The sequence below is a fragment of the Eurosta solidaginis genome, chromosome 1, assembly GCF_040869045.1.
Source record: "Eurosta solidaginis isolate ZX-2024a chromosome 1, ASM4086904v1, whole genome shotgun sequence".
In the NCBI taxonomy this organism is placed as follows: Eukaryota; Metazoa; Arthropoda; class Insecta; order Diptera; family Tephritidae; genus Eurosta; species Eurosta solidaginis.
In genome coordinates this window covers 107,830,458-107,858,448 of record NC_090319.1, presented here as the reverse complement: position 1 = coordinate 107,858,448, position 27,991 = coordinate 107,830,458, and the positions used below count along the sequence as shown (strand labels likewise).

Genomic DNA, 27,991 nt, shown 5'->3' with positions numbered 1-27,991 from the left:
TTTGATTACTGATTGATTGGTAAATTTGTATACTAACCTATATATATAAAAAGAAGTGTACATTTTGATTGGCACTCCATAACTCGAGAACGGCTCCACAGATTGCCATGAAATTTTTAGGAAAGATACAGGAAGGAGAGATGATGGTTAGTTGATTTTGAAATCCCAAATCGGTTTAGCCATTCTTGAGTTATGATTTTTTTTAGAAAAAATTCAAAATTTGAAAAAAAAAATTTACATTTCGGTCCGACCTAACGAAAAAAATCGATCCAACCTATTACAAGTTAATTTCATTGACAACATACAAATGTTAAACAGATGAACCTGTCCAAATGCAATCACTTTCTTCTGATGGTAACTATTGTTCACGCCTGCCTTTCCAACATATATTCGTTAAGTTAATAATTTGCATACATACAAACACACACTCCCACTCATCGCATGCATTCATGCTTTTGTTGTACAACGTAACGTCACCGTCTTCGCTTTTTTTTATCATTGCAATGCACTGCACTCCCACTCCCACTGCAGCAACATAATGCACACTCACCTGCAATAATATTACTTTGCCTATATACTCTTCGCACTCATCGCTTATTTTGTCAACATTAAATAGCAGGACTTTTCCATGGAAAATTCCTAAACATAAATTCTGCTGCCTAAATTGAATTTTTTCTTAGCATGCAATGATGACATGCTATGAAACTTTTTGCTCTCTGAGAGCGCGTGAAAATGTGCATTTTTTATAACATTGACCATAGATGCCATCATCCTCAAAATCAAATTTGGGCATTTCGGAATAACTTTGGGGTATTTTACATGGTAAAGGTTTAATTTATGATTTTCACCGAAAACTTACTCAAGATTGTCAAATGGGATATCAAAAAACTCGAATTTTTTCAGGATCACAAATACAAAAAAAAGCTTATTTTACCCGTTAAAAATTTTTCCGTGACAATACGTGAAATTTAATTTTTTGATAGCTAAGATAAAATGTACTTATCTCTTTTCGTGCGTAATTTTGTTATTTCTTGTACCTTTTTTACAAATTTTTGATCCGCTTATGAAGTTGAATACACTTGAAATGAAAAATAATGAAAACGCACCGATTTTCTTGGAATTTTTTTTGCGCGGTTTACGCAGCTCTGATCTTCAAGACCCATTCTTGGAAACGAATGAAGTTTGTTTACAATCGAATGAACCAATGTTTACAATTGAATGAACTTTAAGACCCATTCCTGGAAACGAATTGAGAGAGAATGAATGTTTCGTATCATGTCATCATTGTTAGCATGTAAGATCACTGAATTTGTCATAGATGAATGGATTTGCAACTCTTTGTTTCGAGAGAGCGCTGTCAAAATGCACATTTTTTATAACATTTATCAATGATGCCACTCCAAACAAAAATGAATAGATCTGAAAATGGGGATTTTTGACATATATTTCGGCGATTATAGTTCCAATCATTTAATAAAATGATAGTCGTAAAATATTTATTTCCTTGAAGTTATTTTAAAATAATACGACTATTTAGAGTTAAATATAAACAAATCTAAGTAAAACTAACATTTCGATTAAATTAATTAGTCAAATATTGTAAAGCATTTAACTCGCAGTGAAAACCATATATTCTTTTGAATTTTCAGTAAATCGGACCTATGATATAATAGTTAACATTATTTAATGGATAGGGTTTATCCTACATGTCTGGCGTTCCAGGTTCTGTGATCAAAATGGACTGGTTGCATCGACAGTTCATATTTACAAAACCTGTTTTTAGTGATAACTTTTGAATGGGATATAATATTTACCATCCGCCTTCGAACTAATAATACTTACTTAGATGACTTTTTTGTACGTAGGCTATTATGGATCCATGTAGTGAAATTAAAAAACCAGGTTTATGAAAATTTTTCACTTAATGCCCGACGTTTCGCTAACGATTCTTAGCTTCTTCTGGGGCTTATCTTTTTTATTTATGTAAAGAAACAGAAAAATTTTGTATAAAATTAACAACCCTGTACACAGGCAAATTCAAAAATGTAAAAAACACTCACATAAATTGACGTAACAAATTCCTATAAAAATTAAATATACATATTTATATATATATGTGTCTGTATCAGTACCAGCAGGTTTCGGTACACTTGTCATACTAATTTGTGTTTTGTGTTTTGTAAACACAAGAGGTAGATTGCAGCAATATCTTTGGTGTCTTCCTTTATGTTGACAGTTTGTTCTCTTTTTTCCAATATACGAAGGCTTTCCATGGTGTATCTTATTCTTCCTCTCTTCTCAATATCTAATATTTTGGTGTTTTTATATCTGTTTCGTGTCCACTGTTTAATATATGTTGCGATAGCGCGGTATTATCTTTCTTCTTCCTTATATCTGCTTCATGTTCTGACAGTCGCACTCCAAGGGGTCGTTTTGTTGTTCCAATATAAACTTTGTTGCATTGTTCGTTCTCTTTACCATTACATCTTATTTCATATACTACATTGTTTTGTTCTTGCAGCTCTACCGGGCTTTTTGTTTTTGTGAAAACCGAAGACAAAGTGCAATTTGGTTTATATGCGAGAGTTATTTTGTGTTTTTTGTTGTCTAAGTCGCGATTGAATTTCTCTGTTAATTTTGGTATATATGTAACACTGAAGAATTTATTGTTATCTGTGTCCGTGTTTGTTGTGGTTTGCTTTATATGTTTATTGTTTATTGACATTAGGGTGTCCTCTATTAAGTTATTTATAAGTTGACTCGGAAAATTATTGCTTTTTAGTATTTTATGTATTTTCTGTATGTTAGCTTCTTTGAACTTATGATGGCTAATGGTGAGTATCTTTTGTACAAAATTTCTCGCGGTATTTATTTTGTACTTAAGGGGGTGAGCAGATAGAAAATTAATTATACGACCCGAGGAGATTAGTTTGGAGTACCAGTTTAGAATTATTTTGTTGGCCTCCCGGTGTAATTTTACATCCAGGAAAGGGATGCTAAGATTTTCTTCCTTTTCTACCGTGCATTTTAATTTATTGTGATATTCGTTTAGTGTTTTAAGAATGATATCACCATCTGTTCGTCGTACGACTGCGAAAATGTCGTCTACATATTTCACAATAAATTTGATGTCTATATTGTGTACATTTTTCAGCTCTAACGTTGTATATTCTAGAAGATCGTCCATGACAATGTCCGCGATTGTTGGCGAAAGGGGGTTTCCCATTGGCATACCGTATGTTTGTGTAAATATTTTTCCCTCATACATGAAATAATTATTTTCTTTTAAACAGAAATCTAAGATCTTATGAAATGTGTTCCGCGAAATATTAAGTTTTTCTTGTATTGAACCAAATTTATTCATTATTATTTTTGTAGCTAGGTATGTCGATATATTTGTGAATATTGAGACAACGTCAAATGAAACTAGTATTTCATCATCATTTATATTTATATTATTGAGCCTATCTTTTAGATCGTACGAGTTTTTTATATTGTACTTTTCTGAAGTTAAGTCGTTTAAGGCATTTACTATAAATTTGGATAGATTATAGCATGGTACGTTGAATGATGATGCTATTGGTCTTAAAGGTAGGTCTGGCTTATGGATTTTCGGTAAGCCATACAGGCGGGGTGCTATGGCGGCGCTACTGTTCATTTTAAATTTTTGTGTAGTGCTTATTATCTTGCTTCTGTGTAATTCATTTATCAGTTTGTTGTTTTTCTTCTGGAGCGTGTTTGTTGGGTCGTTTCTTAGTACTTTGTATGTATTTTTGTCTCCCAGTAGATCGTTCATTTTCCTTTTGTAGTCTGCTTTGTAGAAAACCACCATTTTGTTCCCCTTATCCGAATCTGTAACAACTATGGCTTCTTTGTGCTTCTTTAGTATGATTTTTGTTTTGTTTAATGCTTCCAATATAAACTTCTAAGTGGTATTGCTTCTCATGCTTCGCTTGAATACTAAGATTCTATTGTTCAATTTGCTTCTTGCTACTTCTTTTTTATCGGTATCTCCCGCGGTCTCTTGAATTACTTGTTCTAGTTCTGCAATTATTTTAATAGGTTTAAGGATGTTTGTTGTTGTGGGTAACGCGAATTTTCTCCCTAGAGAGAGAAACCATTTTACTTCTTTTGGAAATTGTATATTCGTTCTATTTATAAACCAATCGTCATTTGTATGTATACCCAACTTTTTTAGTTGTTGGCTTTTAAGTCTCTCATGTTTTGACGTTTGAACTGTCTCTCTTTTTATCGCAGTCCTTTTACTGGCGATATTTTGATGGGATATGAACGAGCTAAAATCGAATTCGTTTATATAATTTCGTAGATTCCTCTCATAGCGGTTTAGATTATTTTTTGTTGATTTGATTTCTATATTTGTTTGTGTTATTTCTATGTTAAGTACTTTTCTCATGAAGTTGCACTTTGTTGTTTCTATTTGTTGTTTTACTCTTTGAGACGTTGTATTTATAGTGATCTTTTTCACTGTGTCAGACAGATGGTTCGGTATAAGTCATATCTTCTACATTCTAACAAAAATTTTAGTTGTGCTTTTAGTTTGGATAGTTTTTGTTTATGTTTGCAGTATAGTTTGAGTATTTTGTATGTGTCTTCGCCATATTTGAACTTCATGTGCACAAAGTAGTGTTTCATGTTTGCTGTTTTTTCCCGTTTGTTGTATAATTTTAAAAAATTCTTGAAAAATATCGGCAGGCCTTCCGAAATACTTATTTTATTTTATTATTGAGCTGATCCAGTTATTCTTCTTAGATGACTTTTTTGTACGTAGGCTATTATGGATCCATGTAGTGAAATTAAAAAACCAGGTTTATGAAAATTTTTCACTTAATGCCCGACGTTTCGCTAACGATTCTTAGCTTCTTCTGGGGCTTATCTTTTTTATTTATGTAAAGAAACAGAAAAATTTTGTATAAAATTAACAACCCTGTACACAGGCAAATTCAAAAATGTAAAAAACACTCACATAAATTGACGTAACAAATTTCTATAAAAATTAAATATACATATTTATATATATATAGGTGTCTGTATCAGTACCAGCAGGTTTCGGTACACTTGTCATACTAATTTGTGTTTTGTGTTTTGTAAACACAAGAGGTAGATTGCAGCAATATCTTTGGTGTCTTCCTTTATGTTGACAGTTTGTTCTCTTTTTTCCAATATACGAAGGCTTTCCATGGTGTATCTTATTCTTCCTCTCTTCTCAATATCTAATATTTTGGTGTTTTTTATATCTGCTTCGTGTACACTGTTTAATATATGTTGCGATAGCGCGGTATTATCTTTCTTCTTCCTTATATCTGCTTCATGTTCTCACAGTCGCACTCCAAGGGGTCGTTTTGTTGTTCCAATATAAACTTTGTTGCATTGTTCGTTCTCTTTACCATTACATCTTATTTCATATACTACATTGTTTTGTTCTTGCAGCTCTACCGGGCTTTTTGTTTTTGTGAAAACCGAAGACAAAGTGCAATTTGGTTTATATGCGAGTTATTTTGTGTTTTTTGTTGTCTAAGTCGCGATTGAATTTCTCTGTTAATTTTGGTATATATGTAACACTGAAGAATTTATTGTTATCTGTGTCTGTGTTTGTTGTGGTTTGCTTTATATGTTTATTGTTTATTGACATTAGGGTGTCCTCTATTAAGTTATTTATAAGTTGACTCGGAAAATTATTGCTTTTTAGTATTTTATGTATTTTCTGTATGTTAGCTTCTTTGAACTTATGATGGCTAATGGTGAGTATCTTTTGTACTAAATTTCTCGCGGTATTTATTTTATTCTTAAGGGGGTGAGCAGATAGAAAATTAATATACGACCCGAGGAGATTAGTTTGGAGTACCAGTTTAGAATTATTTTGTTGGCCTCCCTGTTTAATTTTACATCCAGGAAAGGGATGCTAAGATTTTCTTCCTTTTCTACCGTGAATTTTAATTTATTGTGATATTCGTTTAGTGTTTTAAGAATGATATCAACATCTGTTCGTCGTACGATTGCGAAAATGTCGTCTACATATTTCACAATAAATTTGATGTCTATATTGTGTACATTTTTCAGCTCTAACGTTGTTTATTCTAGAAGATCGCCCATGACAATGTCCGCGATTGTTGGCGAAAGGGGGTTTCCCATTGGCATACCGTATGTTTGTGTAAATATTTTTCCCTCATACATGAAATAATTATTTTATTTAAACAGAAATCTAAGATCTTATGAAATGTGTTCCGCGAAATATTAAGTTTTTCTTGTATTGAACCAAATTTATTCATTATTATTTTTGTAGCTAGGTATGTCGATATATTTGTGAATAACGAGACAACGTCAAATGAAACTAGTATTTCATCGTCATTTATATTTATATTATTGAGCCTATCTTTTAGATCGTACGAGCTTTTATATTGTACTTTTATGAAGTTAAGTCGTTTAAGGCATTTACTATAAATTTGGATAGATTATAGCATGGTACGTTGAATGATGATGCTATTAGTCTTAAAGGTAGGTCTGGCTTATGGATTTTCGGTAAGCCGTACAGGCGGGGTGCTATGGCGGCGCTACTGTTCATTTTAAATTTTTGTGTAGTGCTTATTATTTTGCCTCTGTGTAATTCATTTATCAGTTGGATGTTTTTCTTCTGGAGCGTGTTTGTTGGGTCGTTTCTTAGTACTTTGTATGTATTTTTGTCTCCCAGTAGATCGTTCATTTTCCTTTTGTAGTTTGCTTTGTAGAAAACCACCGTTTTGTTCCCCTTATCCAAATCTGTAACAACTATGGCTTCTTTCTGCTTCTTTAGTATGATTTTTGTTTTGTTTAATGCTTCCAATATAAACTTCTAAGTGGTATTGCTTCTGATGCTTCGTTTGAATACTAAGATTCTATTGTTCAATTTGCTTCTTGCTACTTCTTTTTTATCGGTATCTCCCGCGGTCTCTTGAATTACTTGTTCTAGTTCTGCAATTATTTTAATAGGTTTAAGGATGTTTGTTGTTGTGGGTAACGCGAATTTTCTCCCTAGAGAGAGTAACCATTTTACTTCTTTTGAAAATTGTATATTCGTTCTATTTATAAACCAATCGTCATTTGTATGTATACCCAACTTTTTTAGTTGTTGGCTTTTAAGTCTCTCAAGTTTTGACGTTTGAACTGTCTCTCTTTTTATCGCAGTCCTTTTACTGGCGATATTTTGATGGGATATGAACGAGCTAAAATCGAATTCGTTTATATAATTTCGTAGATTCCTCTCATAGCGGTTTAGATTATTTTTTGTTGATTTGATTTCTATATTTGTTTGTGTTATTTCTATGTTAAGTACTTTTCTCATGAAATTGCACTTTGTTGTTTCTATTTGTTGTTTTACTCTTTGAGACGTTGTATTTATAGTGATCTTTTTCACTGTGTCAGACAGATGGTTCTACATTCTAACAAAAATTTCAGTTGTGCTTTTAGTTTGGATAGTTTTTGTTTTTGTTTGCAGTATAGTTTGAGTATTTTGTATGTGTCTTCGCCATATTTGAACTTCATGTGCACAAAGTAGTGTTTCATGTTTGCTGTTTTTTTCCGTTTGTTGTATAATTTTAAAAAATTCTTGAAAAATATCGGCAGGCCTTCCGAAATACTTATTTTATTTTATTATTGAGCTGATCCAGTTATTCTTCTTAGATGACTTTTTTGTACGTAGGCTATTATGGATCCATGTAGTGAAATTAAAAAACCAGGTTTATGAAAATTTTTCACTTAATGCCCGACGTTTCGCTAACGATTCTTAGCTTCTTCTGGGGCTTATCTTTTTTATTTATGTAAAGAAACAGAAAAATTTTGTATAAAATTAACAACCCTGTACACAGGCAAATTCAAAAATGTAAAAAAACACTCACATAAATTGACGTAACAAATTTCTATAAAAATTAAATATACATATTTATATATATATATATGTGTCTGTATCAGTACCAGCAGGTTTCGGTGCACTTGTCATACTAATTTGTGTTTTGTGTTTTGTAAACACAAGAGGTAGATTGCTGCAATATCTTTGGTGTCTTCCTTTATGTTGACAGTTTGTTCTCTTTTTTCCAATATACGAAGGCTTTCCATGGTGTATCTTATTCTTCCTCTCTTCTCAATATCTAATATTTTGTTGTTTTTTATATCTGCTTCGTGGCCACTGTTTAATATATGTTGCGATAGCGCGGTATTATCTTTCTTCTTCCTTATATCTGCTTCATGTTCTGACAGTCGCACTCCAAGGGGTCGTTTTGTTGTTCCAATATAAACTTTGTTGCATTGTTCGTTCTCTTTACCATTACATCTTATTTCATATACTACATTGTTTTGTTCTTGCAGCTCTACCGGGCTTTTTGTTTTTGTGAAAACCGAAGACAAAGTGCAATTTGGTTTATATGCGAGAGTTATTTTGTGTTTTTTGTTGTCTAAGTCGCGATTGAATTTCTCTGTTAATTTTGGTATATATGTAACACTGAAGAATTTATTGTTATCTGTGTCTGTGTTTGTTGTGGTTTGCTTTATATGTTTATTGTTTATTGACATTAGGGTGTCCTCTATTAAGTTATTTATAAGTTAACTCGGAAAATTTTTGCTTTTTAGTATTTTATGTATTTTCTGTATGTTAGCTTCTTTGAACTTATGATGGCTAATGGTGAGTATCTTTTGTACTAAATTTCTCGCGGTATTTATTTTGTTCTTAAGGGGGTGAGCAGATAGAAAATTAATTATACGACCCGAGGAGATTAGTTTGGAGTACCAGTTTAGAATTATTTTGTTGGCCTCCCTGTGTAATTTTACATCCAGGAAAGGGATGCTAAGATTTTCTTCCTTTTCTACCGTGAATTTTAATTTATTGTGATATTAGTTTAGTGTTTTAAGAATAATATCAACATCTGTTCGTCGTACGATTGCGAAAATGTCGTCTACATATTTCACAATAAATTTGATGACTATATTGTGTACATTTTTCAGCTCTAACGTTGTATATTCTAGAAGATCGTCCATGACAATGTCCGCGATTGTTGGCGAAATGGGGTTTCCCATTGGCATACCGTATGTTTGTGTAAATATTTTTCCCTCATACATGAAATAATTATTTTCTTTTAAACAGAAATCTAAGATCTTATGAAATGTGTTCCACGAAATATTAAGTTTTTCTTGTATTGAACCAAATTTATTCATTATTATTTTTGTAGCTAGGTATGTCGATATATTTGTGAATAACGAGACAACGTCAAATAAAACTAGTATTTCATCGTCATTTATATTTATATTATTGAGCCTATCTTTTAGATCGTACGAGCTTTTATATTGCACTTTTATGAAGTTAAGTCGTTTAAGGCATTTACTATAAATTTGGATAGATTATAGCATGGTTCGTTGAATGATGATGCTATTAGTCTTAAAGGTAGGTCTGGCTTATGGATTTTCGGTAAGCCGTACAGGCGGGGTGCTATGGCGGCGCTACTGTTCATTTTAAATTTTTGTGTACTGCTTATTATTTTGCTTCTGTGTAATTCATTTATCAGTTGGTTGTTTTTCTTCTGGAGCGTGTTTGTTAGGTCGTTTCTTAGTACTTTGTATGTATTTTTGTCTCCCAGTAGATCGTTCATTTTCCTTTTGTAGTCTGCTTTGTAGAAAACCACCGTTTTGTTCCCCTTATCCGAATCTGTAACAACTATGGCTTCTTTGTGCTTCTTTAGTATGATTTTTGTTTTGTTTAATGCTTCCAATATAAACTTCTAAGTGGTATTGCTTCTGATGCTTCGTTTGAATACTAAGATTCTATTGTTCAATTTGCTTCTTGCTACTTCTTTTTTATCGGTATCTCCCGCGGTCTCTTGAATTACTTTTTCTAGTTCTGCAATTATTTTAATAGGTTTAAGGATGTTTGTTGTTGTGGGTAACGCGAATTTTCTCCCTAGAGAGAGTAACCATTTTACTTCTTTTAAAAATTGTATATTCGTTCTATTTATAAACCAATCGTCATTTGTATGTATACCCAACTTTTTTAGTTGTTGGCTTTTAAGTCTCTCAAGTTTTGACGTTTGAACTGTCTCTCTTTTTATCGCAGTCCTTTTACTGGCGATATTTTGATGGGATATGAACGAGCTAAAATCGAATTCGTTTATATAATTTCGTAGATTCCTCTCATAGCGGTTTAGATTATTTTTTGTTGATTTGATTTCTATATTTGTTTGTGTTATTTCTATGTTAAGTACTTTTCTCATGAAGTTGCACTTTGTTGTTTCTATTTGTTGTTTTACTCTTTGAGACGTTGTATTTATAGTGATCTTTTTCACTGTGTCAGACAGATGGTTCGGTATAAGGTCATATCTTCTACATTCTAACAAAAATTTTAGTTGTGCTTTTAGTTTGGATAGTTTTTGTTTTTGTTTGCAGTATAGTTTGAGTATTTTGTATGTGTCTTCGCCATATTTGAACTTCATGTGCACAAAGTAGTGTTTCATGTTTGCTGTTTTTTTCCGTTTGTTGTATAATTTTAAAAGATTCTTGAAAAATATCGGCAGGCCTTCCGAAATACTTATTTTATTTTATTATTGAGCTGATCCAGTTATTCTTCTTAGATTACTTTTTTGTACGTAGGCTATTATGGATCCATGTAGTGAAATTAAAAAACCAGGTTTATGAAAATTTTTCACTTAATGCCCGACGTTTCGCTAACGATTCTTAGCTTCTTCTGGGGCTTATCTTTTTTATTTATGTAAAGAAACAGAAAAATTTTGTATAAAATTAACAACCCTGTACACAGGCAAATTCAAAAATGTAAAAAACACTCACATAAATTGACGTAACAAATTTCTATAAAAATTAAATATACATATTTATATATATATATGTCTGTATCAGTACCAGCAGGTTTCGGTACACTTGTCATACTAATTTGTGTTTTGTGTTTTGTAAACATAAGAGGTAGATTGCAGCAATATCTTTGGTGTCTTCCTTTATGTTGACAGTTTCTTCTCTTTTTTCCAATATACGAAGGCTTTCCATGGTGTATCTTATTCTTCCTCTCTTCTCAACATCTAATATTTTGGTGTTTTTTATATCTGCTTCGTGTCCACTGTTTAATATATGTTGCGATAGCGCGGTATTATCTTTCTTCTTCCTTATATCTGCTTCATGTTCTGACAGTCGCACTCCAAGGGGTCGTTTTGTTGTTCCAATATAAACTTTGTTGCATTGTTCGTTCTCTTTACCATTACATCTTATTTCATATACTACATTGTTTTGTTCTTGCAGCTCTACCGGGCTTTTTGTTTTTGTGAAAACCGAAGACAAAGTGCAATTTGGTTTATATGCGAGAGTTATTTTGTGTTTTTTGTTGTCAAAGTCGCGATTGAATTTCTCTGTTAATTTTGGGATATATGTAACACTGAAGAATTTATTGTTATCTGTGTCTGTGTTTGTTGTGGTTTGCTTTATATGTTTATTGTTTATTGACATTAGGGTGTCCTCTATTAAGTTATTTATAAGTTGACTCGGAAAATTATTGCTTTTTAGTATTTTATGTATTTTCTGTATGTTAGCTTCTTTGAACTTATGATGGCTAATGGTGAGTATCTTTTGTACTAAATTTCTCGCGGTATTTATTTTGTACTTAAGGGGGTGAGCAGATAGAAAATTAATTATACGACCCGAGGAGATTAGTTTGGAGTACCAGTTTAGAATTACTTTGTTGGCCTCCCTGTGTAATTTTACATCCAGGAAAGGGATGCTAAGATTTTCTTCCTTTTCTACTGTGAATTTTAATTTATTGTGATATTCGTTTAGTGTTTTAAGAATGATATCAACATCTGTTCGTCGTACGATTGCGAAAATGTCGTCTACATATTTCACAATAAATTTGATTTCTATATTGTGTACATTTTTCAGCTCTAACGTTGTATATTCTAGAATATCGTCCATGACAATGTCCGCGATTGTTGTCGAAAGGGGGTTTCCCATTGGCATACCGTATGTTTGTGTAAATATTTTTCCCTCATACATGAAATAATTATTTTCTTTTAAACAGAAATCTAAGATCTCATGAAATGTGTTCCGCGAAATATTAAGTTTTTCTTGTATTGAACCAAATTTATTCATTATTATTTTTGTAGCTAGGTATGTCGATATATTTGTGAATAACGAGACAACGTCAAATGAAACTAGTATTTCATCATCATTTATATTTATATTATTGAGCCTATCTTTTAGATCGTACGAGCTTTTATATTGTACTTTTCTGAAGTTAAGTCGTTTAAGGCATTTACTATAAATTTGGATAGATTATAGCATGGTACGTTGAATGATGATGTTATTGGTCTTAAAGGTAGGTCTGGCTTATGGATTTTCGGTAAGCCGTACAGGCGGGGTGCTATGGTGGCGCTACTGTTCATTTTAAATGTTTGTGTAGTGCTTATTATTTTGCTTCTGTGTAATTCATTTATCAGTTGGTTGTTTTTCTTCTGGAGCGTGTTTGTTGGGTCGTTTCTTAGTACTTTGTATGTATTTTTGTCTCGCAGTAGATCGTTCATTTTCCTTTTGTAGTCTGCTTTGTAGAAAACCACCGTTTTGTTCCCCTTATCCGAATCTGTAGCAACTATGTCTTCTTTGTGCTTCTTTAGTATGATTTTTGTTTTGTTTAATGCTTCCAATATAAACTTCTAAGTGGTATTGCTTCTGATGCTTCGTTTGAATTCTAAGATTCTATTGTTCAATTTGCTTCTTGCTACTTCTTTTTTATCGGTATCTCCCGCGGTCTCTTGAATTACTTGTTCTAGTTCTGCAATTATTTTAATAGATTTAAGGATGTTTGTTGTTGTGGGTAACGCGAATTTCTCCCTAGAGAGAGTAACCATTTTACTTCTTTTGGAAATTGTATATTCGTTCTATTTATAAACCAATCGTCATTTGTATGTATACACAACTTTTTTAGTTGTTGGCTTTTAAGTCTCTCAAGTTTTGACGTTTGAACTGTCTCTCTTTTTATCGCAGTCTTTTTACTGGCGATATTTTGATGGGATATGAACGAGCTAAAATCGAATTCGTTTATATAATTTCGTAGATTCCTCTCATAGCGGTTTAGATTATTTTTTGTTGATTTGATTTCTATATTTGTTTGTGTTATTTCTATGTGAAGTACTTTTCTCATGAAGTTGCACTTTGTTGTTTCTATTTGTTGTTTTACTCTTTGAGACGTTGTATTTATAGTGATCTTTTTCACTGTGTCAGACAGATGGTTCGGTATAAGGTCATATCTTCTACATTCTAACAAAAATTTTAGTTGTGCTTTTAGTTTGGATAGTTTTTGTTTTTGTTTGCAGTATAGTTTGAGTATTTTGTATGTGTCTTCGCCATATTTGAACTTCATGTGCACAAAGTAGTGTTTCATGTTTGCTGTTTTTTTCCGTTTGTTGTATAATTTTAAAAAATTCTTGAAAAATATCGGCAGGCCTTCCGAAATACTTATTTTATTTTATTATTGAGCTGATCCAGTTATTCTTCTTAGATGACTTTTTTTGTACGTAGGCTATTATGGATCCATGTAGTGAAATTAAAAAACCAGGTTTATGAAAATTTTTCACTTAATGCCCGACGTTTCGCTAACGATTCTTAGCTTCTTCTCACATAAATTGACGTAACAAATTTCTATAAAAATTAAATATACATATTTATATATATATATGTGTCTGTATCAGTACCAGCAGGTTTCGGTACACTTGTCATACTAATTTGTGTTTTGTGTTTTGTAAACACAAGAGGTAGATTGCAGCAATATCTTTGGTGTCTTCCTTTATGTTGACAGTTTGTTCTCTTTTTTCCAATATACGAAGGCTTTCCATGGTGTATCTTATTCTTCCTCTCTTCTCAATATCTAATATTTTGGTGTTTTTTATATCTGCTTCGTGTCCACTGTTTAATATATGTTGCGATAGCGCGGTATTATCTTTCTTCTTCCTTATATCTGCTTCATGTTCTGACAGTCGCACTCCAAGGGCTCGTTTTGTTGTTCCAATATAAACTTTGTTGCATTGTTCGTTCTCTTTACCATTACATCTTATTTCATATACTACATTGTTTTGTTCTTGCAGCTCTACCGGGCTTTTTGTTTTTGTGAAAACCGAAGACAAAGTGGAATTTGGTTTATATGCGAGAGTTATTTTGTGTTTTTTGTGGTCTAAGTCGCGATTGAATTTCTCTGTTAATTTTGGTATATATGTAACACTGAAGAAGCCCCAGAAGAAGCTAAGAATCGTTAGCGAAACGTCGGGCATTAAGTGAAAAATTTTCATAAACCTGGTTTTTTAATTTCACTACATGGATCCATAATAGCCTACGTACAAAAAAGTTATCTAAGAAGAATAACTGGATCAGCTCAATAATAAAATAAAATAAGTATTTCGGAAGTCCTGCCGATATTTTTCAAGAATTTTTTAAAATTATACAACAAACGGAAAAAAACAGCAAACATGAAACACTACTTTGTGCACATGAAGTTCAAATATGGCGAAGACACATACAAAATACTCAAACTATACTGCAAACAAAAACAAAAACTATCCAAACTAAAAGCACAACTAAAATTTTTGTTAGAATATAGAAGATATGACCTTACTAGCCTTTACCCGCGGCCCCATCCGCAAGGAGAAAATGAAATATGTGGGCTATTCACGTTAGCCTGCTTATAAAGTTATCTGTTTAAAATTTTTTTTCTGTCTAATGCATTTTATTTTTGTAATTGAGTAAAAAAAAGAACTTTATGAGCTGATAACCTAATAGGATCCCAAAATGATAACGAAATTATCCAGAAAAAGCCACGAAATGACCCCGACGCTATCGCGGACGGATCCCGAAAACCATCCAGAAACGCCCCGGAAGTGTTTCCAAAAGTTCCCGAAGTAGTCCCAAAAAAACCCGAAATGACAACGACACGATTCTAGACTTATCCAGATAACCACACAGAAATGATGCCTGAAGGGTACCAAATTGATCCCGAAATAGTCCCGAAAAAGTTCCGAAATTACCCTGACGGGCTCCCGGACGGATCTCAGAAACCATCCAGAAAATATCCAGGAAGGGTCCCTAAATTATCCCGACTAACTCCAGAAAAAGTTCCGAAATGGCTCCGAGGGGATCCACGATGGATCGCGAAAACCATACAGAAATGATTCCGGAAGGATTCCAAAATGATCCCGAAATAGTCCGGAATTGACCCAGATGGGATCCCGCACAGATCCAGAAATGCTCCCGGAAGGGTGCAAAAACTATCCCGGAAAAGTAACAAAAATCCCGAAATGGCTCCTACGGCATCCCGGACGGATCCAGAAATGATCTCGGAAGGGTCCCCAAATGATCCCAAAATGGTCCCGAAATGACCCTGATGGATCCGGCAAACCATCAAGAAATTATGCCGAAAGGGTCCCAAAATGATCCCGAAATAATACAGAAAAAGTCACGAAACGACCCCTAGAGGATCCCCAAATGATCCCGTATTAGCCCCGAAAAGTCCCGAAATAACCCCGACGGGATCCCAGACAAATCCCGAAAACCATCCAGAAATGATGCCGGAAGGAATCCCAAATGATTCCGTAAAAGTCCCGCATTGATTCCGACGGGATCCCGAACGGATACCGAAAATCATCCAGAAGTGACGCCGGAAAGGTCCTCAAATGATCACCTAATAGTCCCGAAATGACCCTTAAGGGGTCATGGACGGATCCCATAAACCATCCAGAAATGATCCCGATATATTCCCGAAGAAGTCCCGAAATGACCCTGACGGGATCTCGAACGCACCCCTAAACGACCCTGACGGGATCCCGGACAGATCCCGAAATCCATCCAGAAATGATCTTGGGAGGGACCCCAAATGATCCCGAAAAAGTCCCGCAATGATTCCGAGGGGATCCTGATCGGATACCGATAACCATCCAGAAGTGATGCCGGAAAGGTCCTCAAATGATCACCTAATACCAAAATGACCCTGACGGCATCCCGGACTGATCCCAAAATCCATCCAGAAATGATCTTGGGAAGGTCCCAAAATTATCCCGAAATAGTCTCGGAAAAGTTCAGAAATTACCCTGACGGGTTCCCGGACGAATCCTGAAAGCCATCTCTAAATGATCCCGAAAAAGTCCCGAAATGACCCTGACTGGACCCCGAAAGGATTCCGAAAACTATCCAGAAATGATGCCGGAAATGTCCTCAAATGATCACCTAATAGTTCCGAAAAGACCCTGACGGGATCCCGAACGGATCCCGACAACTACCTAGAAATGATGCCGAAAGGGCCCGCAAATGATCCCTTATTAGTCGAGAAAAAGTCCCGAAATGAACCCGACGGGATGCCGGACGAATCCCAAAAACCAGCCAGAAATGATGCCGGAAGGGACACCAAATGATCCCGAAAAAGTCCCGCAATAATTCCGACGGGATCCTGAGCGGATACCGAAAACCATCCAGAAGTGATGCCGAAAAGGTCCTCAAATGATCACCTAATAGTCCCAAAATTACCCTGACGGCATCCCGGACAGATCCCGAAATCCATCCAGAAATGATCTTGGGAGGGTCCCAAAATTATCCCGAAATAGTCTGGGAAAAGTCCAGAAATTACCCTGACGGATACCGGACGAATCCTGGAAACCAATCTTAAATGATGCCGAAAAAGTCCCGAAATGACCCTGATGGGACCCGGAAAGGATCCCGAAAACTAACCAGAAATGATGCCGGAAAGGTCCTCAAATGATCTCCCAATAGTTCCGAAAAGACCCTGACGGGATCCCGAACGGATCCCGACAACTATCCAGAAATGATACCGAAAGGGCCCGAAAATGATCCCGTATTAGTCGAGAAAAAGTCCCGAAAGGACCCCGACGGGATGCCGGACGAATCCCAAAAACCATCCAGAAATGATTTTGGAAGGGACCCCAATGATCCCGAAAAAGTCCCGCAATTATTCCGACGGGAATCTGAACGGATACCGAAAACCATCCAGAAGTGATGCCGGAACGGTCTTCAAATGCTCACCTAATAGTCCCAAAATGACCCTGAGGGCATACCGGACAAATCCCGAAATCCATCCAGAAATGATCTTGGGAAGGTCCCAAAATGATCCCGAAATAGTCTCGGAAAAGTCCAGAAATTACCCTGACGGGTTCCCGGACGAATCCTGAAAGCCATCCTTAAATGATCCCGAAAAAGCCCCGAAATGACCCTGACGGGATCCCGAAAGGATTCCAAAAACTATCCAGAAATGATGCCGGAAAGGTCCTCAAATGATCCCTTAATAGTTCCAAAATGACCGTGACGGGATCCCGAACGGATCCCGACAACTATCCAGAAATTATGCCGAAAGGGTTCGCAAATGATCCCGTATTAGTCGAGAAAAAGTCCCGAAATGACCCCGACGGGATCCCGGACGAATCCCAAAAACCATCCAGAAATGATGCCGGTAGGTATCCCAAATGATCCCGAAATAATCCCGAAATGACCTCGTCGGCATCCCGGACGGATACCGAAAATTATCCAGAAATGATGCCGGAAAGGTCCACAAATGATCCCCTAATAGTCCCGAAATTACCCTGATGGGATCCCGGACGGATCCCGAAAACCATCCAGAAATGATGCCGGAAGAGCCCCCAAATGATCCCGAAAAAGTCCCCAAATGACCCCGACGATATCCCGGACGGATCCCGAAAACCATCCAGAAATGATGCCGGAAGAGCCCCCAAATGATCCCGAAAAAGTCCCCAAATGACCCCGACGAGATCCCGCACGGATCCCGAAAACCATCCAGAAATGATGCCGGAAGAGCCCCAAATGATCCCGAAAAAGTCCCCAAATGACCCCGACATACTCCAGAAAAGGTTCCGAAATGGCTCCGAGGGAATCAACGACGGATCGCGAAAACCATACAGAAATGATTCCGGAAGGATCCCAAAATGATCCCGAAATAGTCCGGAAATGACCCAGATGGGATCCCGTACAGATCCAGAAATGATCCCGGAAGGGTCCAAAAACTATCCCGGAAAAGTAACAAAAAATCCCGAAATGGCTCCTACGGCATCCCGGACGGATCCAGAAATGATCTCGGAAGGGTCCCCAAATGATCCCAAAATGGTCCCGAAATGACCCTGATGGATCCTGCAAACCATCAAGAAATTTTGCCGGAAGGGTCCCCAAATGATCCCGAAATAAAACAGAAAAAGTCACGAAACGACCCCTAGAGGATCCCCAAATGATCCCGTATTAGCCCCAAAATGACCCTGACGGGATCCCGAAAGGATTCCGAAAACAATACAGAAATGATGCCGGAAAGGTCCTCAAATGATCCCCTAATAGTCCCGAAATGACCGTGACGGGATCCCGACAACTATCCAGAAATGATGCCGAAAGGTTCCCAAATGATCCCCTAATAGTCCCGAAATTACCCTAATGGGATCCCGGACGGATCCCGAAAACCATACAGAAATGATGCCGAAAGGGTTCCCAAATGATCCCGTATTAGTCGCGAAAAAGTCGCGAAATGACCCCAACGGGATCCCTGACGGATCCCGAAAACCATCCAGAAATGATGCCGAAAGGGTTCCCAAATGATCCCGTATTAGTCGCGAAAAAGTCCCGAAATGACCCCGACGGGATCCCGGACGGATCCCGAAAACCATCCAGAAATGATGCCGGATGAGCCCCCAAATGATCCCGAAAAAGTCCCCAAATGACCCCGACGATATCCCGGACGGATCCCGAAAACCATCCAGAAATGATGCCGGAAGAGCCCTCAAATGATCCCGAAAAAGTCCCCATATGACCCCGACGAGATCCCGCACGGATCCCGAAAACCATCCAGAAATGATGCCGGAAGGGTCCCCAAATGATCGCGAAATAGTCCCGAAATGAAACCGGAATAGTCCCGAAAATTTTCCAAAATAACCCCGACGGGATCCCGGACGGATCCTGTAAACTATACAGAAATGATCCCGGAAGGGTACCAAAATGATTCCGAAATAGTCCCGAAAAAGTCCCGAAATTACCCCGGCGTAATCCCGGACCGATCCCGAAAACCATCCAGAAATGATCCCGGAAGGGTCTCGATATGACCCTTACGGGATTACAAATAAGGTGAAGCTAATTATAAAACCATGTTAATAAGGCAGCAGGCGCATTGGAGCGAATAAAAAGTTAGATAGAACCATACAGGTAAAGCTAATAAAAGCGTGCTAATAAAAACAATTGATGGAGGGCGGATGGCGGGAGTAGAGGAGAGGACCACTGATCGTTCCTCCAAAATTGTTTAGATCTCATTCTGTATGTACCAGATACCAAAAACTATTGATTTAGGAGAAAATTTAGATTGAGTTATAACAATTTATGGATTTTACACCAGAGGGGGAGATAAAGGGGGGCGGGCGGAGGGTGTCACTGCTTACTTTGTAAGCCCTCGACTTATTTGACCCCTTGAGTCTGTGATATTGGTGAAGGCCAGTATACGTAAAGTTATAATGTGTAAAAATTATGAAAAATAATTTCTTGAAGGGTCGTGGGACCCCCACCCCTCTTTCCATGTTCGAAACAAATTTCGCTAGTAGACTACTGTCTGTGTCCCAAATTTCATTCTGGCGTGATTCAGTCGCAAAGACGAAAAAATATAATAATTAAATTATAACTGTTCCTAGGGGGCGGGGACCACGCCCCTTTTGAAAAATATATAGCTAGTAGATCCTTCTAGACTATTGGCTATATGTGTGTAAAATTTCATCCAAATCGGTCCAGCCGTTCTTGCGTTATTGAGTCACAAAGACAAACGTCTGGACAAACATCCAAACATCCAAACATCTAAACATCCAAACATCCAAACATCTTAACATCCAAACTTTCCCATTTATAATATACTAGCCTTTACCCGCGGCCCCGTCCGCAAGGAAAATTTTAAATATATGGGCTATTCGCGTTAGCCTGCTTATTATCTGTTTAAAATTTTGTTTTCTGTCTAATGCATTTTATTTTTGTAATTGAGTAAAAAAAAAGAACTAAATGAGCTGATAACCTGATAGGATCCCAAATGATCCCGAAATTATCCAGAAAAAGCTACGATATGACCCCAACGCTATCGCGGACGGATCCCGAAAACCATCCATAAATGCCCCGAAAGGGTCTCCAAAAGTTCCCCGAATAGTCCCAAAAAAACCCGAAATGAGAGCGACACGATTCTAGACGTATCCAGAGAACCACACAGAAATGATCCCTGAAGGTGTTCCAAAATGATCCCGAAAAGGTTCCGAAATGACCCTGACGGGCTCCCGGGCGGATCTCAAAAACCATCCAGAAAATATCCAGGAAGGGTCCCTAAATTATCCCGACTAACTCCAGAAAAAGTTCCGAAATGGCTCCGAGGGGATCCACGATGGATGGCGAAAACCATACAGAAATGATTCCGGAAGGATTCCAAAATGATCCCGAAATAGTCCGGAATTGACCCAGATGGGATCCCGCACAGATCCAGAAATGATCCCGGAAGGGTGCAAAAACTTTCCCGGAAAAGTAACAAAAAATCCCGAAATGGCTCCTACGGCATCCCGGACGGATCCAGAAATGATCTCGGAAGGGTCCCCAAATGATCCCAAAACGGTCCCGAAATGACCCTGATGGATCCGGCAAACCATTAAGAAATTATGCCGAAAGGGTCCCAAAATGATCCCGAAATAATACAGAAAGTCACGAAACGACCCCTAGAGGATCCCCAAAGGATCCCGTATTAGCCCCGAAAAGGTCCCGAAATAACCCCGACGGGATCCCGGACAAATCCCGAAAACCATCCAGAAATGATGCCGGAAGGAATCCCAAATGATTCCGTAAAAGTCCCGCATTGATTCCGACGGGATCCCGAACGGATACCGAAAATCATCCAGAAGTGATGCCGGAAAGGTCCTCAAATGATCACCTAATACCAAAATGACCCTGACGGCATCCCGGACTGATCCCAAAATCCATCCAGAAATGATCTTGGGAAAGTCCCAAAATTATCCCGAAATAGTCTAGGAAAAGTTCAGAAATTACCCTGACGGGTTCCCGGACGAATCCTGAAAGCCATCTCTAAATGATCCCGAAAAAGTCCCAAAATGACCCTGACTGGACCCCGAAAGGATCCCGAAAACTATCCAGAAATGATGCCGGAAATGTCCTCAAATGATCACCTAATAGTTCCGAAAAGACCCTGACGGGATCCCGAACGGATCCCGACAACTATCTAGAAATGATGCCGAAAGGGCCTGCAAATGATCCCGTATTAGTCGAGAAAAAGTCCCGAAATGACCCCGACGGGATGCCGGACGAATCCCAAAAACCATCCAGAAATGATTTTGGAAGGGACCCCAATGATCCCGAAAAAGTCCCGCAATAATTCCGACGGGATCCTGAGCGGATACCGAAAACCATCCAGAAGTGATGCCGAAAAGGTCCTCAAATGATCACCTAATAGTCCCAAAATTACCCTGACGGCATCCCGGACAGATCCCGAAATCCATCCAGAAATGATCTTGGGAGGGTCCCAAAATTATCCCGAAATAGTCTGGGAAAAGTCCAGAAATTACCCTGACGGATACCGGACGAATCCTGAAAACCAATATTAAATGATGCCGAAAAAGTTCCGAAATGACCCTGATGGGACCCGGAAAGGATCCCGAAAACTAACCTGAAATGATGCCGGAAAGGTCCTCAAATGATCTCCCAATAGTTCCGAAAAGACCCTGACAACTATCCAGAAATGATACCGAAAGGGCCCGAAAACGATCCCGTATTATTCGAGAAAAAGTCCCGAAATGACCCCGACGGGATGCCGGACGAATCCCAAAAACCATCCAGAAATGATTTTGGAAGGGACCCCAATGATCCCGAAAAAGTCCCGCAATTATTCCGACGGGAATCTGACCGGATACCGAAAACCATCCAGAAGTGATGCCGGAACGGTCCTCAAATGCTCACCTAATAGTCCCAAAATGACCCTGAGGGCATCCCGGACAAATCCCGAAATGATCCCGAAATAGTCTCGGAAAAGTCCAGAAATTACCCTGACGGGTTCCCGGACGAATCCTGAAAGCCATCCTTAAATGATCCCGAAAAAGCCCCGAAATGACCCTGACGGGATCCCGAAAGGATTCCAAAAACTATCCAGAAATGATGCCGGAAAGGTCCTCAAATGATCCCCTAATAGTTCCGAAATGACCGTGACGGGATCCCGAACGTATCCCGACAACTATCCAGAAATTATGCCGAAAGGGTCCGCAAATGATCCCGTATTAGTCGAGAAAAAGTCCCGAAATGACCCCGACGGGATCCCGGACGAATCCCAAAAACCATCCAGAAATGATGCCGGTAGGTATCCCAAATGATCCCGAAATAATCCCGAAATGACCTCGTCGGCATCCCGGACGGATACCGAAAATTATCCAGAGATTATGCCGGAAAGGTCCACAAATGATCCCCTAATAGTCCCGATATTACCCTGATGGGATCCCGGAGGGATCCCGAAAACCATCCAGAAATGATGCCGGAAGAGCCCCCAAATGATCCCGAAAAAGTCCCCAAATGACCCCGACGATATCCCGGACGGATCCCGAAAACCATCCAGAAATGATGCCGGAAGAGCCCCCAAATGATCCCGAAAAAGTCCCCAAATGACCCCGACAAGATCCCGCACGGATCCCGAAAACCATCCAGAAATGATGCCGGAAGAGCCCCAAATGATCCCGAAAAAGTCCCCAAATGACCCCGACATACTCCAGAAAAGGTTCCGAAATGGCTCCGAGGGAATCAACGACGGATCGCGAAAACCATACAGAAATGATTCCGGAAGGATCCCAAAATGATCCCGAAATAGTCCGGAAATGACCCAGATGGGATCCCGCACAGATCCAGAAATGATCCCGGAAGGGTCCAAAAACTATCCCGGAAAAGTAACAAAAAATCCCGAAATGGCTCCTACGGTATCCCGGACGGATCCAGAAATGATCTCGGAAGGGTCCCCAAATGATCCCAAAATGGTCCCGAAATGACCCTGATGGATCCGGCAAACCATCAAGAAATTATGCCGGAAGGGTCCCCAAATGATCCCGAAATAAAACAGAAAAAGTCACGAAACGACCCATAGAGGATCCCCAAATGATCCCGAATTAGCCCCAAAAAAGTCCCAAAATGACCCTGACGGGATCCCGAAAGGATTCCGAAAACAATAGAGAAATGATGCCGGAAAGGTTCTCAAATGATCCCCTAATAGTCCCGAAATGACCGTGACGGGATCCCGACAACTATCCAGAAATGATGCCGAAAGGGTCCGCAAATGATCTCGTATTAGTCGAAAAAAAGTCCCGAAAGGACCACGACGGGATCCCGGACGAATCCCAAAAACCATCCAGAAATGATGCCGGTAGGTATCCCAAATGATCCCGAAATATTCCCGAAATGACCTCGTCGGCATCCCGGACGGATCCCGAAAATTATCAAAAAATGATACCGGAAAGGTTCCCAAATGACCCCCTAATAATCCCGAAATTACCCTAATGGGATCCCGGACGGATCCCGAAAACCATCCAGAAATAATGCCGAAAGGGTTCCCAAATGATCCCGTATTAGTCGCGAAAAAGTCCCGAAACGACCCCCACGGGATCCCGGACGGATCCCGAAAACCATCCAGAAATGATGCCGAAAGGGTTCCCAAATGATCCCGTATTAGTCGCGAAAAAGTCCCGAAATGACCCCGACGGGATCCCGGACGGATCCCGAAAACCATCCAGAAATGATGCCGGATGAGCCCCCAAATGATCCCGAAAAAGTCCCCAAATGACCCCGACGAGATCCCGGACGGATCCCGAAAACCATCCAGAAATGATGCCGGAAGAGCCCCCAAATGATCCCGAAAAAGTCCCCAAATGACCCCGACGATATCCCGGACGGATCCCGAAAACCATCCAGAAATGATGCCGGGTGAGCCCTCAAATGATCCCGAAAAAGTCCCCATATGACCCCGACGAGATCCCGCACGGATCCCGAAAACCATCCAGAAATGATGCCGGAAGGGTCCCCAAATGATCGCGAAATAGTCCCGAAATGATTCCGGAATAGTCCCGAAAATGTTCCAAAATAACCCCGACGGGATCCCGGACGGATCCCGTAAACTATACAGAAATGATCCCGGAAGGGTCCCAAAATGATCCCGAAATAGTCCCGAAAAAGTCCCGAAATTACCCCGGCGTAATCCCGGACCGATCCCGAAAACCATCCAGAAATAATCCCGGAAGGTTCTCGGTATGACCCTTACGGGATTACAAATAAGGTGAAGCTAATTATAAAACCATGTTAATAAGGCAGCAGGTGCATTGGAGCGAATAAAAAGTTAGATAGAAACATACAGGTAAAGCTAATAAAAGCGTGCTAATAAAAACAATTGATGGAGGGCGGATGGCGGGAGTAGAGGAGAGGACAACTGATCGTTCCTCCAAAATTGTCTAGATCTCGTTCTGTATGTACCAGATACCAAAAACTATTGATTTAGGAGAAAATTTAAATTGAGTTATAACAATTTATGGATTTTACACCAGAGGGGGAGATAAAGGGGGGCGGGCGGAGGGTGTCACTGCTTACTTTGTAAGCCCTCGACTTATTTGACCCCTTGAGTCTGTGATATTGGTGAAGGCCAGTATACGTAAAGTTATAATGTGTAAAAATTATGAAAAATAATTTCTCGAAGGGTCGTGGGACCCCCACCCCTCTTTCCATGTTCGAAAAAAATTTCGCTAGTAGACTACTGTCTGTGTCCCAAATTTCATCAAAATCCGTGTAGCCATTCTGGCGTGATTCAGTCGCAAAGACGAAAAAATATAATAATTAAATTATAACTGTTCCTAGGGGCGGGGACCACGCCCCTTTTGAAAAATATATAGCTAGTAGATCCTTCTAGACTATTGGCTATATGTGTGCAAAATTTCATCCAAATCGGTCCAGCCGTTCTTGCGTTATTGAGTCACAAAGACAAACGTCTGGACAAACATCCAAACATCCAAACATCCAAACATCTAAACATCCAAACATCCAAACATCTTAACATCCAAACTTTCCCATTTATAATATATATTAGATTAGATATTAGATAGATATAGATATTAGATACCGAACCATCTGTCTGACACAGTGAAAAAGATCACTATAAATACAACGTCTCAAAGAGTAAAACAACAAATAGAAACAACAAAGTGCAACTTCATGAGAAAAGTACTTAACATAGAAATAACACAAACAAATATAGAAATCAAATCAACAAAAAATAATCTAAACCGCTATGAGAGGAATCTACGAAATTATATAAACGAATTCGAGTTTAGCTCGTTCATATCCCATCAAAATATCGCCAGTAAAAAGACTGCGATAAAAGGAGAGACAGTTCAAACGTCAAAACATGAGAGACTCAAAAGCCAACAACTAAAAAAGTTGGGTATACATACAAATGACGATTGGTTTATAAATAGAACGAATATACAATTTCCAAAAGAAGTGAAATGGTTACTCTCTCTAGGGAGAAAATTCGCGTTACTCACAACAACAAACAACCTTAAACCTATTAAAATAATTGCAGAACTAGAACAAGTAATTCAAGAGACCGCGGGAGATACCGATAAAAAAGAAGTAGCAAGAAGCAAATTGAACAATAGAATCTTAGAATTCAAACGAAGCATCAGAAGCAATACCACTCAGAAGTTTATATTGGAAGCATTAAACAAAACAAAAATCATACTAAAGAAGCACAAAGAAGACATAGTTGTTACATATTCGGATAAGGGGAACAAAACTGTGGTTTTCTACAAAGCAGACTACAAAAGGAAAATGAACGATCTACTGGGAGACAAAAATACATACAAAGTACTAAGAAACGACCCAACAAACACGCTCCAGAAGAAAAACAACCAACTGATAAATGAATTACACAGAAGCAAAATAATAAGCACTACACAAAACTTTAAAATGAACAGTAGCGCCGCCATAGCACCCCGCCTGTATGGCTTACCGAAAATCCATAAGCCAGACCTACCTCAAAGACCAATAGCATCATCATTCAACGTACCATGCTATAATCTATCCAAATTTATAGTAAATGCCTTAAACGACTTAACTTCAGAAAAGTACAATATAAAAAACTCGTACGATCTAAAAGATAGGCTCAATAATATAAATATAAATGATGATGAAATACTAGTTTCATTTGACGTTGTCTCGTTATTCACAAATATATCGACATACCTAGCTACAAAAATAATAATGAATAAATTTGGTTCAATACAAGAAAAACTTAATATTTCGCGGAACACATTTCATAAGATCTTAGATTTCTGTTTAAAAGAAAATAATTATTTCATGTATGAGGGAAAAATATTTACACAAACATACGGTATACCAATGGGAAACCCCCTTTCGCCAACAATCGCGGACATTGTCATGGACGATCTTCTAGAATATACAACGTTAGAGCTGAAAAATGTACACAATATAGACATCAAATTTATTGTGAAATATGTAGACGACATTTTCGCAATCGTACGACGAACAGATGTTGATATCATTCTTAAAACACTAAACGAATATCACAATAAATTAAAATTCACGGTAGAAAAGGAAGAAAATCTTAGCATCCCTTTCCTGGATGTAAAATTACACAAGGAGGCCAACAAAATAATTCTAAACTGGTACTCCAAACTAATCTCCTCGGGTCGTATAATTAATTTTCTATCTGCTCACCCCCTTAAGTACAAAATAAATACCGCGAGAAATTTAGTACAAAAGATACTCACCATTAGCCATCATAAGTTCAAAGAAGCTAACATACAGAAAATACATAAAATACTAAAAAGCAATAATTTTCCGAGTCAACTTATAAATAACTTAATAGAGTACACCCTAATGTCAATAAACAATAAACATATAAAGCAAACCACAACAAACACAGACACAGATAACAATAAATTCTTCAGTGTTACATATATACCAAAATTAACAGAGAAATTCAATCGCGACTTAGACAACAAAAAACACAAAATAACTCTCGCATATAAACCAAATTGCACTTTGTCTTCGGTTTTCACAAAAACAAAAAGCCCGGTAGAGCTGCAAGAACAAAACAATGTAGTATATGAAATAAGATGTAATGGTAAAGAGAACGAACAATGCAACAAAGTTTATATTGGAACAACAAAACGAGCCCTTGGAGTGCGACTGTCAGAACATGAAGCAGATATAAGGAAGAAGAATGATAATACCGCGCTATCGCAACATATATTAAACAGTGGACACGAAGCAGATATAAAAAACACCAAAATATTAGATATTGAGAAGAGAGGAAGAATAAGATACACCATGGAAAGTCTTCGTATATTGGAAAAAAGAGAACAAACTGTCAACATAAAGGAAGACACCAAAGATATTGCTGCAATCTACCTCTTGTGTTTACAAAACACAAAACACAAATTAGTATGACAAGTGTACCGAAACCTGCTGGTACTGATACAGACACATATATATATATAAATATATATATTTAATTTTTATAGAAATTTGTTACGTCAATTTATGTGTGTTTTTTACATTTTTGAATTTGCCTGTGTACAGGGTTGTTAATTTTATACAAAATTTTTCTGTTTCTTTACATAAATAAAAAAGATAAGCCCCAGAAGAAGCTAAGAATCGTTAGCAAAACGTCGGGCATTAAGTGAAAAATTTTCATAAACCTGGTTTTTTAATTTCACTACATGGATCCATAATAGCCTACGTACAAAAAAGTCATCTAAGAAGAATAACTGGATCAGCTCAATAATAAAATAAAATAATACTTACACTTAAACAAGTATTTTTATCCTTTTTCCCATAATTTTTGAACGCTATTCTACAGTTGTAGGTCAAACTAAAGTTTACCAAAATTTTTGGTACCTTTTTT

General features: G+C 37.7%; 3 protein-coding genes across 7 annotated transcripts in view; all 3 read right to left on the bottom strand.

Annotated features, from left to right (window-relative positions):
- The window catches only part of LOC137236685 (serendipity locus protein delta-like), a 49,621-nt gene that overhangs the window by 17,335 nt on the left and 4,295 nt on the right, over positions 1-27,991 (bottom strand). The gene's annotated exons all lie outside the window — the stretch shown is intronic.
- On the bottom strand, positions 1,839-27,991 carry LOC137236684 (uncharacterized). 3 transcript variants are annotated; one of them, XM_067759592.1, is made up of 3 exons: positions 27,892-27,991; positions 2,061-4,522; positions 1,839-1,970 (listed from the first exon to the last, which is right to left on the bottom strand). In XM_067759592.1, exon 2 carries the CDS (start codon positions 3,830-3,832, stop codon positions 2,306-2,308), a length of 1,527 nt encoding a protein of 508 aa, XP_067615693.1. In that variant the 5' UTR covers positions 3,833-4,522; positions 27,892-27,991; the 3' UTR covers positions 1,839-1,970; positions 2,061-2,305. The 3 variants fall into 3 exon arrangements, with proteins under 3 accessions (XP_067615693.1, XP_067615692.1, XP_067615691.1); XM_067759591.1 differs by lacking the exon at positions 27,892-27,991 and adding an exon at positions 4,985-5,291 and having other exon boundaries at positions 2,061-4,894; XM_067759590.1 differs by lacking the exon at positions 27,892-27,991 and having other exon boundaries at positions 2,061-5,291.
- On the bottom strand, positions 7,467-13,533 carry LOC137236686 (uncharacterized). 3 transcript variants are annotated; one of them, XM_067759596.1, is made up of 3 exons: positions 10,819-13,533; positions 7,890-10,728; positions 7,467-7,798 (listed from the first exon to the last, which is right to left on the bottom strand). In XM_067759596.1, exon 1 carries the CDS (start codon positions 12,121-12,123, stop codon positions 10,912-10,914), a length of 1,212 nt encoding a protein of 403 aa, XP_067615697.1. In that variant the 5' UTR covers positions 12,124-13,533; the 3' UTR covers positions 7,467-7,798; positions 7,890-10,728; positions 10,819-10,911. The 3 variants fall into 3 exon arrangements, with proteins under 3 accessions (XP_067615697.1, XP_067615698.1, XP_067615696.1); XM_067759597.1 differs by having other exon boundaries at positions 7,467-7,694; positions 7,966-10,728; XM_067759595.1 differs by having other exon boundaries at positions 7,467-10,728.